We start from the raw sequence: 14,313 nt of genomic DNA, 5'->3' as shown, positions 1-14,313 counted from the left end.
TGCCTCTGTGGTAGTAGTTACATTGGAGAAACCAATCGCCATGTCTCGGACCGCATTCGTGAACACAAAGCAGACCTTAAACACGGTAGGACCAACACCTCAGCCGTGGCAGATCATTGTTATAATTCAGTAGGCTCACATGACATTGACTTTTCCAAGACAGAGGTTCTTTGTAAGCCATCTGGCTACCATGAGAGATTCGTTCATGACGCTATCCACATATAGAAGCACAGAGACAATTTCAACCGAGAAGATGGATTCTGGCTTAGCAATCATTGGAAAGATTTGATAAACCATTTCAGGTCTTAATTGATTGTTCACGCTTACAGTGGCTTTCAGACAGCATACATTAATTTTTCGTCTCCCCCCTCCTCTTTTCAGAACATAGATGGCCTAGTCCTTCTAAATAAACTGACAAATCGCTGCGCGTGGCGCTGACGTTTTTTAAATAAATAAATAAACCGCTTACAAATAATTACTTTTATGCAATCCGGCACACCTGATGACGACCGTTTGTGTTATGGTCGAAACGTCGTGAGAATTTTTTTTGTTTTTTATATATATTTTATTATTTTATTGTTTCCCTTCAACGTGACTTTACCGAAAGAGCTAAGAAAATGTGAGCAGGTATGTTATATTTTTTTCTTTTATCATCATGGTTGCTCAGCACAGGACCAAAGGCCTAAGTATAGTTTTTAACCACTGAATCGATTGCATGTTACATACCTAGATCCAAGAGAGGGTTCCATTGGATAATGTGGTGACCTAATAAAATGCGGATAATTTTAGGTGGAACAGTGGTTTATTTAACACAGGGGCTGTTTTTAATATTTTAATTCAAAAAAGAACTCGTGGCATGTTTTTACATTGTTTATACACCTCAATGGCCCCATTTAATAAACATCCTATTATAAAGTGTAGACGCTTGCATGTATTGAGTTTTATAAATGAGGTAAACATACTTAGTTTAATTTTGATTTAAAGTTTTCGTGACTGCAGGGATTCATATTCTTGGTTATTTCGGTAAAGTCAAGAATATACTTAGTTTAAGTTTGAGCATTCCAAGTATTTCAATGTGAATGGCTGTGGCATAAGGAGTTATCTGCGGGCTTGTGGTTTACATTGCAGTGTCTGAGGATAACCACTTTTACGTAAAATAATATGTTGGGTAACATTTTAAAATACACGAATATATTAAATTTTAAACTTTACTTCATATCTTTTCTCATTTTCTATTTTTGAACAAGCTGTGCTTTGCATGTAGCAACTCCTGCCTCGCAATACAATTGCCGAAATTCAAGTTTGCCGTGTGAGCCTGCAGCTCATTTGTAAGCCTATATCGCTGTCGATTGCGCGTAGTCACGCTTAGCTTAAATAGCTGTCATTTATTTCCACTATTGATGTGAATGAGTTTTTAGCTATTTACGTCTTATACTTGAGGTGACCATACCAACAGTAGCGCATTCACCGCTTGTGTTCCGGCATTACGGTAAAAATTAGCCTAGTTTGAAAATGTTACCTGAAAATTACTCAATTGGAATATACATAGCAAGCATCATCCCCCACTAAAAAAACTTAGCAGGGCCCTGCTGGAAAAGAGTCTTGAGGCTCTGTGAGGCTTTATTTTCTTTGGGTAAGCAAACAAAAATAATACAATGCAAATAGGTGACATGATGTCAAAACCACTTTTCTTATATACTTTTAAAGTGATGGTAAACCCCTTGAAGCTTTTAATCAAATATTTAGATGATTGAATTAGTTGAAACTGTTTTATACCGAATTTATAAGTACCACAAATGAACATTTTATTCTTTTAAGTTTCATTTATTAGGTATAGCCCTGTGAGCCATGCGGCTCTTGAGTCTGGTGCAACCGCAACAAACAATATGAACAGAGATCATCTTAAAGCGATGACGCACAACAGAAACATCCTTGATAAACCAGCAAATCTTCCACAAAAAAAACACCGTGTGACAGTGCTGTGTGCAAAAATCTCAGTGTGATGCAAGTCAAACAATAACATCCATAAGACAATTTAGATTAAAGTTATCAGGCCAACTCCGCACTTCCGCAAGAAACATGGCTTGACCATATGTTTTCGAAATCACCAAAATAAAGCTATAAAAACAATGTAACAACAGTAACCATAGGAACTGTGATTCAAATTCTTAATTAAATGCATCTAAAAAGAGTATTTTAAATACACCCTAAAATGAGCAAACCATAGTATGTACACTTTATAGACAAGTAAATACCTGTATACATCATTGTAGAATTTCAGGCTAATAAATCAAGAATGCACGGAGTGTTATGTAGTGTTCTCCCTCTGGGCAAGTGTGCTGTTCATCGTGTGCTTGCCTACCCTAATTGGTTTTGGAAAAGTCCTTCTGTTTTCTATATCTTTGCTTTTAACTGTGGGCTTTCCTCCCCACAATACCATCCCTCCTCCCCTTTCAGACACACCACACACTTTCTCAAAAAACACTTAACTGGCAGTGTGGGAAAGCCAATGTGTCACCTTTTTGGCTCCCGATGCAAGGGTTTGCCATCTTTATAAGGTCATTCTGCACACAATTGCATGTGGTCATTGCATTTGTTTCCCACAATACTACTCCAATGCCAATTTACAAGTTGCAGCATTTCTAAATGTAGAGCGTCATCTACAACTCTAAAGCACAAAACAACGTGGTTATTGCACTGTATTCACTTTAATCCTTTGCTGATCGCTAAACAAGCCCCTCTTTACAGTATGTACCTTTGTTTACAGCAGTATTTGTTATCATCAGGTTGGATGATGGGATGCTGATTCATGTTTGTTATTTCAAGCTTGGAGATTTGCATCATTGACCATAATGCACTGTGCAGTGTAAAACTTTCTAAAATGTTCGTAAACCTTACTATCTGAAACATTTTTGGTGGCTAGGTGTGCACTGCATAGCCTCTAGCAGCATGATTCATTGCCCTATGCAGCTTTGCTAGAACCTCCAATGGCTTAGCATGGTGCACATCACCCCACCTGCATGCCGCACCCACCCTACCATAGTTTCCCACATTAAAAACGCCCCCCCCCCCCTCAATGGCCCCCTTCTCCTCAAAACCCCTCCCGTCAATCTCTGTGGTTTTGAGTCACAGCACTGTACCGCCTGCTTCCCACCGCACACCTCTGTACTTCCCCCCCCTCACCTGCTATCCCTCCACCCACCAGAACCGACATGAGACAGAAGCAAGACCAGGCTGGAAAATTGCCTGTTTTTCTGTTGTCAAGCCCTGAGGCCCATCATAACAGTGGTTTGGGCATCGGTGGAAATACCCGGTTGCATAGCAGGTTGTAGCAGGCTCTCTCGAACTACAGAAAGCGATTAAAGAAAAATATTAGGATGTTTCCAGCTTGTAGGTGTATGCTATCATTTGTGGTGCAATGCTGTCTTCTGTATTTCTGACAACATTTGCATATCTTAATTTCTAAGTCGTGCACCCTTTTATTTAGTTTCTCACAATGCCATTGTTTTCATATACTGGTAACCACACTTTCACTACAATTTCTGAATTGGTCAGCACGTTATGTTCACTAGCCCCATCGTAATTTTTTTTGCGGTCAAAAATGTAGCATTTTTAAACATCATTCAGTAATTGCACCTACCGTTTAAATATCCAATAAAGGGAGGCACCCTTGTGTAACTGCAAGATACACACGTCCAATGTTTTGTAGACGAAATATTAAAGGTGTACATAGATGCCTCTAAAATGAAGGGTTGGGGCATAAGGGGTTTTTAAAGGGGTTGCGGGTCTTAAAGGTGCTTATCGCAGCATGGCTGATGGCCTTGCATCTCATTGTGTAATGAGCTTTCGAGGAGCCACCCAATGCAGATGGGAGCGGTGCCCTCCATGAGAGCCATGGTGGCTTCATAGATTAGTAGCCACATGCTAGCGAGGGATCTGAAGGGTGGCCCACCTGATTTGCACCAGCTAAGTTTATTAGCCATCGCAAGGCTGCCTCCACTGAGGCAACCTATACAAACAGCCTTCGGGAGGGGCGTGCTCTCCTCTGTTTGGTCGACTGTAGGTGTTGTCAGGCCATACACAGATGGATGTATGTATGCCTTGGCAGCCCCGACGAGGTTCCCTCCTTCTCGGAAACATGGCTATACTGTAGTTGGGGTTTATATTTCCTCTGCACATATTTGTCCGGCTAGCTGAGGCTTTACTGTATACATATAAAAACAATCATATACCCAACAATAATATCTGTCACATTTATGAACATTGGCATCCCTAATGTGCTAAACTATGCACTTGTTTCTTTAAAATGAGCTTGGTTATAGGTGATTGATGCATTGATGCTTAAACTGCAAAATATTATTTGTGCTTGGAACGAATGGGAGTATGGTGTTGTAATCCACTGCCTGCTTTATACACGATTGTCATTTGAGCTCGCTTTGAAGAAATGTTTACGTGTGATTTTCAGAATTTGAGATGCCTGGACATGAAGTGTTTACTTTAAGTTTTGGCAGTTTGTATAGACATAACTGTAAATTATATACAGGTTTGTCTGGTTTATACCTCTTAAAATGTAGTGCTTGGTCTTTTATGGTATTAAAGGTACACTTCCAACACGTTAATTTTCATGAAACTGTTTAATAGAATTAGTAATTCATGAAAATCAATGTTGTGCACACCATACTTTCGTTTTGTAACTTTAGCTTTTTGTTAGGTGTTTTTCTTTTAATGCCTATTTTTGCTGTAAAAAAATTGTCATTCAAAGCATGCAATGGTTTAAATGAGTACTACTTTTGTTTATTTCTCCAGAAAGAAACCACAAGCATTTTATCAGGAGTGGTGATATGCGTGAGCAAGAAGCTTAGCAAGAGACAGGCAGAGCTGAACAGCATCGCTGCCTCGCTGGGAGCGGAGTATCGGTGCGCGCATCTACGTGCCATAGACACGCGTACTAGTCGCATGCACCCATGGACCTGTATATTTTATTCGTAGATTACACGGAAAAGTCTGCTTGCAATTACTTTGTGCTTGGGTTAAGAGGTGTGGACTTGAAGGTGAGGAATTTATCTTTGTGGATGGTCCCGAGCATTGATGATTAACTTCAGCAAAGTACACAATCTTTCAAATAACACCCACTGTCTATATGGGCGCTATGTAACCTACTATGATCAATTCGCACATCAATGCTCTCAATATAAACAGACCTTGGAAGCTAAGCAGGAGTGAGCTTGCATAGTGCTGGGATATGTGACCACCGCATACAGCAGGTGTTTATGGGCTGCTGAGAACAGTGCAGTAAAATTCATTGTACTATACTATGCTTCAACATGTATGCTGCTCACATTCACCAACCTGCACTGACCAGTGTGGTGAAATATGGTCATGTAACCTCACGACTTATGCAGCATGTGGAGGATTGAGAAGAGAACTGTACATATACATATAAACCAAATTGCATTGGGCAGATTTTGTCCATATGCTGAAACTTCAACGTAAGCAAGACCTTGGCTGAGCTGCACTCTGAAAGGCTGTGATCTCTGAAAGGCAGAGTAATCCTATAAACCTCTCGGTTCCAGAAAGTTAGTGACAGCTCCCTCTAGGGAGTTGAACTAGTCAAAGTGAGGTTGTTCGTAACCTCCAAGGTGTTTGGGCTCTGTTTAAAATTTATATTGATGGGCACGTTGGTTGAGCGACCTCTAAATTCCTACTATAGTGCATCTTTCTCCACCCTTGCCATAAATGTGTTTTTGTTAATATGGGTTCTCAGATGTCAGGGGCGTTAGTATTAAACACATTCATGTTGTGGGTGTTTCAATGCATTCCAAGCAATGAGTGGTAGGCTTAAAATGAGCTATCCAAGGTTTCAATAAACGCTCTTGAACAATTGATTTGGTATTTTAAATTTGCATGACAAGCCCCAATGCCCAATCGGTACATTTGTCTTGCGTTTGTTCATTAAGGTGCACCTATCTTAGGGGTGCTTGAGAAATAATTATGGTACCTATCATCACTGCTTATATCATGACAGCAAAGTACATAACTAAAATAATTGAATTCACAAGTGTCTTACTGAGACAGACCAACTAAAAGTCTGCAATTGGGGGTCTTGCTAAATCAATACAGCTTATAAATTGTTGCTCCGTAATGCAAACATTCTTGTTGCAAATATAATTTAAATTAAATGGACGTTTATTGCTGAATAGCCATGTCTGGTAGCAAGCCTATGGGCACAGCAGGTACTCACGACCAAAAGGTAAAACATCTAGGCCGCCTCACAAAGTGGCGATGTTTGTGTGCACATTAACAATATTTCATGTAATGTGTTACCCACCTCCAGGTGGAGCTTTGATGAGGAAGTGACGCATTTCGTCTATCAGGGCCGAGCTAACGACAACTCGCAGGAGTACCGTGTCGTGCGTGATCGTGGCATCCACGTCGTGTCCGAGCACTGGCTACACGCTGTACGTTCCTACAATACTGACACGACAAAACACAGCAACGCCTATGTTACCTTTCCCGCATACAAGGCAACATTCTCATTTTAAAATGGCTGAAACGTCACCTTGGATTTTCTCCTTTGTATTTCTAGCTTGTTTTCAACAGCATTCACCAGCACATACATTTAACAGAATACATTTGAGCACCATTATTAGCATCGGTCATGGTTAGTAAAAAAAAAATACTTTCAGTTTTTTTTTGTGAATATGATTTTCAAGGACCAACCTTTGCTGGGGATGTCATGTTCTAAATGACGTGAGCCGAAACTTGGTAGTGAGTACGCACTTCTGTAATTACGTGGCTGTCTGTGCTGTTTGTGTAGTGTGCTCAGGAGCAGAAGCACGTGGCTGAGACTCTGTACCCACACTCCTACAACCCCAGCCTGAGCCTGGACCTGAGTGCAGTGCAGCAGCCACAGCGTGTGACACGTACCTTGCGGCGGCATCCCGGCTCATGCGCTGTCAACAGCCAGGTGATGCCACCAGTCTAAATGTACTTACAGAGGCAGATTTCCTGACTGTCTATGACCAAATCACTTGTACTATCAGATCGCAAAAGCTAAGCAGGTTTAAACCTGGATAATCATTTAATGGACGATTACTATGCATGACTGGTTGTGATAGGCAGCAGGGCTATGTCGTGGGCAACAGTGTACAGTACAAAAACATCCTTTGTACTGTACTTATATGCTTCCACTTCGATGCACCCCACCTTCACAAACCAGCATGGTAAGATATAGTCAAGTAACCCCCATTACCAACATGGCATGGGGAAGCTCTCATCCAGCTGTGCATTGACAGGTAGCCTAATTAGTGTTCTCATTGAGCCTGTATCACCACTATTGTACAAGATCACCCATCCTGAATAGATATTTTCCTTGTGATGGCATAAATTGGATGAGTACGAAGGAGCTTTATGATGCGTTAATTGTGGGGTCCCCACCATTGACAGAAATACAGTTGCATTGTGATCACAGGTTCTGTATAAGCATAGTTTTTTTCAGCTTATTTATTTTGGTATAGCCCTGTGAGCCATTCTGCTCTTGAATCGGGTGCAACCACAACAAACAAAAAAACAAAAACACGAACAAGAAAACATCTTAAAGTGACTATGTGACTGCAAACAGAAAATCCATGAAAAAAAGCAGCAAAATATTCCTGAAAGAAGCACCATACACCAACGCTGTGTGCAAAAAATCCCAGTGGGATGCAAGTCAAACAACAACAACAATCACAAGAAAACTTATCATCATCAGTCTAACTCCGTACTACAACAAAACAAACATGTCCAAACCAAAAAACTTTTCGAAATCACCAAAAAATAAAGCCATAATTGCAACGTAACAGTGATCATAGGGACTGTGACCGAATTTTTACAATAAACTACATAAATAACATGTAACACCAAATCCTAGAGCCATAGTTGGCTGCATGAGTTACTCCACAACAACAGAAGCATCAGTCGGAGTTAAAGCTTGTGTGTGTGGTGCTTTGTTTTCGCCTTAGGACCTGGACACAGAAGAGGAGGATGAATATATAGCCCAGCATGGAAAACATTCCAACCAGCAATATGAGCAGAGTAAAGATACAATTATAGGAAAAAATGGTGAGTACAGTGGGGAAGAAAAAAAATACATATAAAAATGTGGTAAATAATTTTATTGGAATATTGTAAGTCCAATGTATTGTATTGATTAAAATTAGCTTCTTAAAAAGCCTTTGTAATGAGCACTCATCAGCATGTCATAATAGACCACATTGTGCCCTGGCAGATGCGCTGGCGACGCTGGAGTTGCGGGAGAACTTGCAGCAACAGCTCCAGGAGATCATGATGGCAACGAAGGCAGGAGCAATTGGCCCCAGCCGTCTGGGCACCAACTCCCCGCAGCCTCAGCAAGACACAAGCAGCGGGGCAATGCGCTCAGGACGGATCAGCCGCAGTCGAACCTGGGACAACGTGAGGTAAGTTGTTGGCTCCTCAATTCCTTCCCGCACATTTTGGATCCAGGGTTCTGGGCATGAATTGCACACGCTGTGAACCACGTGCTGTAAGATGAAGCACAACACAGCTGCAGAGTGAATCTTGGTTTCAACCGGCCACTTCACCGCATCACAGGCAGAGCCAAGCATAAAATGCCCAGCAAATTCACTTTATATGGTCTTTACTTGTGCACTTATTATGATCTTATGTTGAATCATGAAAAAGCTCCTGTTCCATTTGGCTACCAGCTTTCTTGACCCATTTGGCTGCGGTCAAGCTGTGGATGTTGGCAAACGATCACTGCTGGCTGAGCTGCCTCATTATTTGCGAGCTCAGCATGCTTTGCTTCCCCCTGGCGCACGCCGTAGGTCGTCTCCTGCACCTCTGGACACGCACTCTGAGCAGTCGCAGGGCGACCAGATCACGTGGGATGACCCCACGGCTCGGGAGGAGCGTGCCCGCCTAGCAACTCAGCTGCATTGTGGAGCCATGAACTCCACACCCGGCCCGACTTCTGGGCCGCCTCCTGACCCCATTCCTACATCCAGCACAGCCAAGCAGCAGCCTCCCCTTGTCCAGCCTGCGCTCGCGAACGGTACCCGCTGTTTTCTGCCAAAATTTTTTTATTCAGAAATGATTGTTTCTTGAATTGTGAAGCCAAGTTTTATTGTATTTTTTAGTGTATTGCTCAACACAGCACCATGATGTGAAGTATTAGACTACAAGTTAAAAAAGTAAGCACGTGGCAAACAGTAAAATGTCATGCTCATTGCTGTGAGATGTCTGTCTTAGATACATAAGCCATATGTTGTTTCTGAATGTTTGGATTAAAATCATAGTCATTAAGAATTATTTTAAAGTATTAAAGCTTTCGTGACTGCATAAAATTACTCATTGGTTTTTTCGGTAAAGTCACGTATGTAGAAATACAATAAAATTATATTAAAACAAAAAACAATCACGACGTTTCGATCACAACGCAAGCGATCTTTATCAGGTGTCAAGAACAAATCACGGAGGTAAATACAACAAAAAGATGAGAGACGAGAATTCAACAAACCTGAAAAAACATTATGTGAAGCACATCCAGTCAGGCCAACAACACAGTTAGACACTTCCTGGCGGACCACGAATTTCAGAAGAGTGTTAAATTTCGTGTTCAACCTTTGGATTGCACATACCAGCATAGATAGAATGAAAAATACGAGGTACACAGTCAGTAGAAATACATATACAAGTCCACCAAGAGGTAAGGAGGGAGGAAAGACGGACAGGGAGGCAGAGAGGGGGGGGGGGGCGGAGGGATGAACAGAAGCTTAAATAGGAAATACGGTTGGAGGGGGGGAGGGGCCAGAGCTAGAGCGGCAGCTCAAACACGCACATCTTACACATACAAAACGGCAGCTCAAAAAAGGACCACCTCTTGTAAATACAAAACGGCAGCTCAAAAAATGACCACCTCTTGTAAATACAAAACGGCAGCTCAAAAAGGGCACATCTTACACATAATTACAACGGTAACTTCCCCGTAGATGTGTGATAATAAAGTATTAAAGCTTTCGTGACTGCATAAAGTTACTCATTGTTTTTTTTTGTAAAATCACGACGTTTCGATCACAACGCAAGCGATCTTCATCAGGTGTCAAGAACAAATCACGGAGGTAAATACAACAAAAAGGTGAGAGACGAGAATTCAACAAACCTGAAAAAACATTATGTGAAGCACATCCAGTCAGGCCAACAACACAGACACTTCCTGTCCATGTAACGTGTATTTAAAAGTCCATTAATGAATTATAAACCAGTAAGAGCTCCTTGAGACCAAATTTTGGCAGGGGAAACTTGGACATAAATATGAATACAACAATGCCAGTAATAAATAGAAACACACTTTATATCAACAATAAATTGTAAATAAAACTATACATTTGCACAGTGAAATATTGTTTAAGGCAATGCAGGGAAAACAAAGCAAACTTTAAAGAAAGGTGAGCAGTCTGAATTCTTAATGCTCATTAAGTTCATGTTTGTGTGTGTGGGTAATGGACTCAGTGGAGAAGAGCAAGCAGGAGGTTCCTGAGCAGGCAGTGAAGCTGCCTGCCGGCCCGGACTCCACGCCACAGGCACCAAGCATCGCCTTCCCACTCGCAAACCCTCCTGTGGCGCCACAACCTCCAGAGACGGTGCCACACATGGCAGCTGCATAACAGAACTCTGTCTACGCTCACTTATATTTTTAGGGGATCAGTGGCACAGTGGTTAGTGCATTGTGGTATGAGCCTGGCGACCTGATTTTCATTTCCAAGCCAGTGGTGAGTGATATCTGAACCGGTCCTGTATCCACCCCTTCATCAACCTGCACTTACCAACGTGGTGAAGTATGGTTAATTAACCCACATTACCAACATGGCACGGGGATTCCTTAGTCGAGCAAAAGATTGACAGATTATTTATTACCTTACATTTAATATCTTGAAAAACGAATTCTCTACTCACATTGACCTCTGAATAATCTTTTATTTGACAATCATATTTTTAATATAATGTAGATTTGAATTATGTAAAGCATAAAAGCAGTTCATTTACCACATGTATGGTTTTGTGCTGTTGGTAAAATACAGAAAGGTGTGTGTAATGCTCACAACTTTTTTTCCCCGTTTCATGACAGGAGAGTGGTGGGCATGAGGGTGATGCCATTCAGCCCCATCGTTACTTCCAGCTTTCTTCCATGAGTGCCCAGGAGCGCATTGACTACTTGCAGCTCATAGAGCAGCTTGGTAAGACTGCACCTGAGTGTCAATTCTGCTAGAATTGTCAGGTCTATTTACATGTGTATATTTAAGGCACTGTTGTGTAGAAGGCCAACAATGTTGGATATGGCTGGGGTGACTACACAGCACAACGTTTGTATCGTACTTTGAATAGTTTATTGCAATTGGGAACATGTTCACTCAAATATCTGTCAAAGTACAGGACCTCGGTAAATTAAGGTCAAAGCAATTACTTGTGGCTATATCCCCATGGAAAAATGGCTACATTTCCTAGAAGTTATATTTTTATTAATTTCATTGAAATGTAAGCCAGTTGCATTTCATGGAAATGATTATGCTGTCATCTAAATCCCATGTCTGTGCATTCAATGAAACTAAAAGTGGAATGGTTAGGTAGCGAACCTATTACATCAATATTACTTTGCAAATGTTGGCTTCATCACTCTTCACTGGATTTAAATACTCAATACAAGTATAGGTCCCCCTTCCCTTCTAGCCGTCTTGAAGGCATTGACACATAGCAAATGTATCATTATCACATTACAAGCTTGGAATTTAAACGTATGTTCCAGCCTGTACTTAAGTTGTTGCCGTGGAGACTGAGATCATTGATCATTGTTCAGTCGCCTGGTTGTTGATGGCATTATTCGTAATTTCTCACTTAACAGAGTGGACTGCGTGATGGCTTCCATCTTTCAAGCCTGTACTAAAAAAGGAATTCGGAGAAGAAAAGCTACAATTGCATTATGTTTATTTTCTAAATAAATAAGACTAAAACATAAGTTTAAATACCAAGCTTGTACTGTGCACTTGGCTTATGTGTACACTGTGCTTTCTGCTTTCATCTCTGCTGTTATTGAATTTGTCCTTTACATTTTTTTTAAATGCCATAGCATAAAAAATTAGTGTTATAGCAATACTGTTTAAAGTTGTTGCAATCATTGACAGATCATTGACAGATCTTTTGAAGAATTGCTTTGAGCATTAATATATTTTGTCGAAGAATGTATCACTTGCTGCTGGTAAAAACTTCATAACCTCTCCCCCTTCTCGTGTGGAAGGTGGAGTGGTGCTGGATAAGCAGTACTTCGACCCAAGCTGCAGCCATATCATCGTAGGAAACCCTCTGCGCAATGAGAAGTACCTGGCGTCAATGGCAGCTGGGAAGTGGGTGCTACACAAATCCTACTTGGAAGCGTGCCGAGCCATGGGCCGCTTTGTGCAGGTGTGCAGTTGTGGATGGGAGGGAGGGCGGTGAGGTGGGCAGGTGTGCATGGGAGGGTAGCAAGATGGGCAGGCGTGGGTGGGAGTTAGGAGAGGTAAGTAGGTTTGGCTGGAAAGGAGACAAAGTGGAGGGTGTGGTTGGGTGGGCATTGAGGTGGGTGTGTATGGGTGGGAGGCAAGATGGGCAGATTTGGATGGAAGGGAGATGAGGTGGGTAGGTGTTGGGTGGGAGGGAGGTGAGGTGCAGGTTTGTGTGGGAAGAAGTTGTGTGGGTGTTAGTGGGAAGGAAGGAGGTGAGGGAGTCTGGGTGGGAAGGTGAGGTGTGTAGGTGTGGGAGGGTGAGCAGATTTGCGTGGGAAGGAGTTTTGTGAGTGTTGGTGGGAAGGAAGGAGGTGAGGGTGTCAGTGGGTGGAAAGGAGGTAAGGTGGTGGGGGGGAGTAGCAGGAAAATGAGTGGGTATTCTGATTGCCACAGCCCACTCATGTCATGTAATCGCACCCTTGTGCTATCGGACTTGGTCATTATTCAAGCTTGGCAGGTCCTTCGCCAACACTGAATTAGTAAGGAAGTTATTTTTTCCAAGCACTTGAGAGCTATGTGTGTGAGGGTTATGTGGACAACAATATGTTCATATTCACAGAAAATGTTCATGTCTGGCATTTCCCTTCATGTGCGCAAAGCAACAGCAAGCATGGACGAGAGCCAACATACATCCTTTATATAAGTGGGGCCTGTCCCTCGGTAGTACAATTTCCAGTGTGGTTTGGTATGTAAATACGACAAGGTGAATTGAAATTGTCTTTTATTTTCATTGGAGAATGGCTAAGCAGAATGTGGCTACTGCTCTACTGATTGCTCCTTACCAATGAATTGACAAATATGTATTACTTAAGAATTGTGCTCTCTCCGATTTGAATGCCGATAATTATCTGAATTGAGTCTGCTTTGTTAGGCCCTGCACCATGGCAGCTCCACAATTGATAAACATTGACCAAATTGTGGTGGGTGATGCGATGTGCCGTGGAGCAGGAGGAGGAGTATGAGTGGGGTAGCAGCCACATCCTGGATGCCCTAGCCAACCTCACCACCCAGCAGCGCCGCCTCGCTACAGCTGCCATGCGTTGGCGTAAAAAGCTACAACTTCAGCGACGGCAGGAGCCTGGAGCCCAGGTGCTGCAACCGCAACCACCATGGCTTCTACGGCCACCACTGATCACAAACACAACCGTCACCACCAAGATGATCACACTACCAAAATTGCCATGGTCATAGCCACCACTACTACTACCACCACGATCTTGACAACAATCACCAGAGCCATCACTACCACCACCTTGACTCAAACCACTACTACTTCAACCATGATTGTAACCGTCACGTCCTAACCACCAACACTACAACCACCACCGTCATCTCCTTCATTACCTGTCTGTGAAAAATTATTGCCACTACCATTGGATCTAGGAAGCAGCCTAGATCTTGCATTGCTTATGCAGAGTAATAAAAATACAACAGGGTGCACAAAACTTCATTGCTGTCCAAGCTGAATTGAAATGTTATGTTGCTCTGATGTGCATTATGTATGGTTATCCTATACTTTCCATTTTGTAGAGTACAGTATTGCATATTATTTGTCATCTTAGTTTTGCCCTTCGAGAGGTCTTTAATAAAAGTGTCATTGTCACCTCATGACTGCTCTTGGCATGTAAAATACCATTCCACTTGCATTTCTGTAAAATGCATTCCTGTGTGGGCTGCTTTATTAGTTGTTTTGTTTGGCCATAAATAACACTACATTCACAAAGCCATGCATTGATTGATCATGATTTGGCACATCAATTGA

The 14,313-nt window shown here is 42.0% G+C and overlaps 1 protein-coding gene across 5 annotated transcripts in view; it reads left to right on the top strand.

Moving 5' to 3' along the window:
- The window catches only part of TOPBP1 (DNA topoisomerase II binding protein 1), a 37,666-nt gene that overhangs the window by 19,547 nt on the left and 3,806 nt on the right, over positions 1-14,313 (top strand). For all 5 annotated transcript variants that reach the window (XM_032945710.2, XM_032945715.2, XM_032945714.1 and 2 more), the window contains exons 17-26: positions 4,807-4,916; positions 6,335-6,458; positions 6,818-6,967; positions 8,001-8,100; positions 8,267-8,456; positions 8,844-9,070; positions 10,528-10,658; positions 11,144-11,252; positions 12,308-12,471; positions 13,500-13,640. In XM_032945710.2, the coding sequence (XP_032801601.1) occupies positions 4,807-4,916; positions 6,335-6,458; positions 6,818-6,967; positions 8,001-8,100; positions 8,267-8,456; positions 8,844-9,070; positions 10,528-10,658; positions 11,144-11,252; positions 12,308-12,471; positions 13,500-13,640 (1,446 nt within the window). The remainder of the gene's footprint in view (positions 1-4,806; positions 4,917-6,334; positions 6,459-6,817; positions 6,968-8,000; positions 8,101-8,266; positions 8,457-8,843; positions 9,071-10,527; positions 10,659-11,143; positions 11,253-12,307; positions 12,472-13,499; positions 13,641-14,313) is intronic.

Source organism: Petromyzon marinus, chromosome 4, assembly GCF_048934315.1.
Source record: "Petromyzon marinus isolate PM22_M1 ecotype Great Lakes invasive population chromosome 4, UKy_Petmar_22M1.pri1.0, whole genome shotgun sequence".
Lineage (NCBI taxonomy): Eukaryota > Metazoa > Chordata > Hyperoartia > Petromyzontiformes > Petromyzontidae > Petromyzon > Petromyzon marinus.
The sequence above is the reverse complement of the archived record's forward strand: the minus strand, read 5'-3'. Positions and strand labels throughout refer to the sequence as shown.